Source organism: Miscanthus floridulus, chromosome 11 (genome assembly GCF_019320115.1).
Source record: "Miscanthus floridulus cultivar M001 chromosome 11, ASM1932011v1, whole genome shotgun sequence".
Classification (NCBI taxonomy): domain Eukaryota; kingdom Viridiplantae; phylum Streptophyta; class Magnoliopsida; order Poales; family Poaceae; genus Miscanthus; species Miscanthus floridulus.
The window spans coordinates 61,947,608-61,951,916 of NC_089590.1; the positions used below are offsets into that span (position 1 = coordinate 61,947,608).

Genomic DNA, 4,309 nt, shown 5'->3' on the forward strand with positions numbered 1-4,309 from the left:
CATCATGAAGATCATGAAAAATAACCTCATTCATCCGAAGCATTCGATGACACTCCCCTGGAGTGTTTACCGTCTCCATCAGCCATCCCATTCCACTTTGTTGTGAAAACATGAACCTCGGCGGTGCCTTGTCCATATACAAGTCATGATAACTTTGTGCTAGTTTTGCACTGCTCTCAACCATTTTTTTTAAAAAATTCCCCATCACTAGAATCATCAGACTCACTTGAAGATATTTGTGAACATTGACATAAATGAAATGTAAGATACAACTGCCATACATAAATGAACTGCAAGAAAATAAAATGTAGCATACATGCGACAAAAATAAAATGTAGCATACATAAATGACATCACTCTCACTACCATTTCTACTTTTCAAATTTATCATTGTACTTCCTCCTAAGCCAATTGAACCTAATCTCATTAGTAGGCAAGGTCATGAACATCTCCCTTTGCTCCTTCTTCACAAACAGTTCAGACACAATATAATGTTCATTGCTATCATAGCCGGTCCCACAAGCAATCACAACCTCCATCACTTCATCAATAGAGTATTTTCCATGTCTCTTCGAAACATATTCATTGGCTGAACTTGTCATACTTGTTACTGCTTCTTGAACTAGGAGTGCATTTCCAGACTTCACCTTCTTGCCACTTCTTTCAACAGGCCTAGCCAATCTCTTACCACTTGCAGGTGGAGGAGAAAATACCAATATCCTCCTCTTGTGTTTTAGGAATGGAATCATCATCTTGTGGCTCAAAATTGGTTGCCTCATCTTGTGTCTCATCAACATTTTCGGTTGCTTCAACATTCACAACATGAGGAGACCAATGATCAATACCAATAGTAGTGATGTCAGCAAAACACTTGGCTAAGTCATCTTCATTCTCAAGGCCCTTCTTTTTGAACTTTCCACAAACCCGGAATGTCCTGAAATAAGCAAAACAACACATATTATTATAAGTATTACCAACAGATTTGACATATGGAAAACAAATATAGCAAAATTTTTGAACCAACTTACAACTCTAGCTTTTTTCCACCATTCATCATCCATAGCAATAGTCTTCTTTATAGGATCCCAACCAATCCCTATTTGCCTCAACATTAGTTTCTTCCATGCCTTGAAATCTTCCTTCAACTTGTCGCATTTATTCTTGATCTGAACCTTGGTAGCCACAATTTCAGTCTTTTCTTTGAACCCTTTCTCAACCTCAGTATAACCAAGTGCATTCAAGTGTGTGTTTGGCCGATTTCCTTTTCCAACTTGTTCGGCAAACAACATACCCAGTACTCGAGTGTTCTCCGAGTTCGAATCAATTTCAGGCATCTATCGAACTCACAAATTTCATATTAGAAGGCAAGTTACCTAATTTCTGTTACCCAATGTATACAAATTTCATATACGAGGTTCTCATTATACTGAGAAATTTCAACTGGAATATACTGAACTGCCAACATGCTAATGCATCGATCTATCTAATGAATCGATCTATCCAACAGGCTATTTTCAGCAATATAGAACTACAACAGGTTCTCATTATGCATCGATCTATCCAATAGGCTAATTTCAGCAAACAAGACTCTAATGTTACAGAAGCTAGTGCACACTTCAGTTGCTACAATAATGCATCGATCTATAACATAGCATGCAACCCAATTCCAGCAGCATTGAACGACGGCCAAAAGGCACCATACATGTAATTGCAGAGCATGTAACGATGCCCGATAGCAAAAACAAAGCAAGCACCATACCTTGTGAACGGCGGCGGGGGATCTCCGAACGGCTGTTGGCGGGCCTCTGCGGCCGTCGGCGGGGGATCTCCGACGGCGGGGGGCTGCGGCCGGCATCAGGGCTTTCTGCGGCAGGCGGCAGGCCTCTTGCAAACGTGGCGGAAGGCGGAGCGAGGAGACCGGCGGCGGGGGGTGGACGGCGGCCGCCGGTCTGCCTGGTGGCGGCGGAAACCCTAACGGTGGCGGTCTCGCGAGAAGAGTCGGGACGGAGGGAGGCGCAGGACGTGGAAAATGGGATGCGCGCGGGAGACTCGGAGAATAGAAGCGAAACGTTTTTTTGTGTAACCAGTGGCATTGGTGGCCAACTCCACGGAGAGGTTCAAAAGAGAGGGTTGTGGAGTAACAAAAGATGTGCTCCAAAACTCCACCTCCATTTGTAGTACAGCTCTATGGAGTTAGCAGCTCCATAGAGTTTTGGAGTTGGAGTGTTTGGTCGGATTTTTTTGATAAAATTGCTGGAGTTTAGGAGCAGAGCCCTGCAATGGTTCCGTTCACTCTGGTTCCGAAGCTGCACGCGGAACCATGGTGGGAGCCACACCAAACTGACCTCTAGTACACAGTGCAATATCCCTCTTGTTGAACGGCCATTGTGCAGCCCATGACGTGCAGCCCATGCGTAGGCCCATGACATGCACACAGGACACCTAGATGATCTCTCCACGACAACCTATATCTCTGGTGCCAGAAGTGCGATGCTATAGTGCTGGAATAGTTGTTATGTCCCTGATTATGAATAGGCAACGGGATGTAGTTCTCGATGGGCACAAGTCTTATCATGTACTCTCTCACTTCGCTCGCAAAACATGTACTCTCTCTTCTAAAAAAGAAAAATACAATTCTCATTTTTGACGAGTCAAATAATTTTTAAGTTTAGCTAAATTTATATAAAAATCTACTAATATTTATGACAAATATTTTCTCAGAGGCCAAGTATTATTGTGTTGATTATGGAATATATTTTTATGATAAATCTAATTGGAGACATAAATATTGATTTTTTTTATATAAACCCGATTAAATAAACTTATAAAAGTTTGACTTACGTGCAAAACTAAAATTGTATTGTTTTAGGACGGAGGGAGTCCTCACCACTGGGGTGCAGGAACCAGGATGCTGTAGTAAAGGGCACGTAATGCAGAGATTCGTGCCTCGCTCCGTATGACAGAGTCCTTCACTTCCTCTAGCTCCAAGTGCGCTTGGCGATTCTCCATATCCAAGAGATCCAGCTGGCTGCAACTCCCTTTGTATTCTTGTAGCTAGGCTAGCTCGAGCCTCTAGCTATTGTCGGCCGGCTAGTATACTAGCGGCAGCACACACACCACTGTCCACACTTCAACTTTGCCTTCTGCTCCTCCTACTATATCTTTGTAGTCAAAGAGGGGTTCATGGGGACGGCTTCAACAAGCCCATCAGACACCATGGAGGCAGCAAGGCCCCCCGGTCTCTCCATCACCGTCGAGAAGAACCCGCCGGAGGCGCGCTTGCTTCAACTCGGTGTCAAGTCCTGGCCCAAGTAATGATAATTCAAAGCTTTCTTCCTGCCCCTTTCTCTCGTTGGCCTTTAACCATGTGACGTGTTCGTTCGTTCGTTCTAAGTTTTTGCCTCTGAGATCTGATCGATCGATCCTTTTTCTTCGCGTACATATATATATGCGAAGATGGGGCTGTCCGCCGGGGAGGTTCCCGCTCAAGTTCGACGCGGCGCTGACGTGCTACCTCGTGAAGGGCAGGGTGAGGGCCGCCGTGAAGGGCTCCCGCGAGTGCGTGGAGTTCGGCGCCGGCGACCTCGTCGTCTTCCCCAAGGGCCTCAGCTGCACCTGGGACGTCGTCGTCGGCGTCGACAAGCACTACAACTTCGATCCCTCCTAAACCATATTTTAGCCCCACGCGTCGAGTCCACATGCACGCATCTTCTTGTTCTGATTTGTCTCTTCTTCTTTTGTCTGACGCCTCGATCGAATTCCTGTGTTTGTGAAGCTAGCAAGGATTTGTGTGGTAGCCATTAGTTTTCTCTTTCAGGACTCATAAGTTGTGGGTAACAGAATCTGATGACTGGCTCTTCAGTTGATAGCTAGTAATTAATATACTACACGACTAATGTAATACGGAGTATATTACTAGTAGTACAGTTACATAACAATATATGAGATCGAGTGGCAGTAGTGCAAAGATGATGTTCTTTCACGGAAAAAAAAAAGAGAGGAAGAGATGATGTTCTTGATTGGATGCTTTCGTTCCTTGACCGTCAGTTTGCCGGTTAATTAACTCATCTATGGGCTAAAGGCAGGGTCCAAAGGCAGCCCTGTCTTTAGTGTTGTGACACCTGTGGGTGCCAGCGTCGCTCACTAGTGGTCACTGATGCCTATTTTGAGGTTAATGATGGTCGTCACTCACAGGTTGCTTTTGGTATTGCGCTTCCCCCCTTTCCTCCCTTTAGTGTTGTGACACCTGTGGGTGACAGCGTTGCTCACTAGTGGTCACTGATGCCTGCTTTGAGGTTAATGATGGTCG

General features: G+C 45.0%; 1 protein-coding gene and 1 pseudogene across 1 annotated transcript; one reads left to right on the forward strand and one right to left on the reverse strand.

The window, feature by feature from the left end:
- Positions 1-371: 371 nt before the first annotated feature.
- LOC136494593 (L10-interacting MYB domain-containing protein-like) lies at positions 372-1,334 on the reverse strand (annotated as a pseudogene).
- Positions 1,335-3,101: 1,767 nt separating this feature from the next.
- LOC136493620 (uncharacterized) lies at positions 3,102-4,024 on the forward strand. The gene is made up of 2 exons (XM_066489717.1): positions 3,102-3,311; positions 3,457-4,024. The coding sequence occupies exons 1-2, from the start codon at positions 3,184-3,186 to the stop codon at positions 3,665-3,667; spliced, it is 339 nt and encodes a 112-aa protein (XP_066345814.1). The 5' UTR covers positions 3,102-3,183; the 3' UTR covers positions 3,668-4,024.
- Positions 4,025-4,309: the final 285 nt, after the last annotated feature.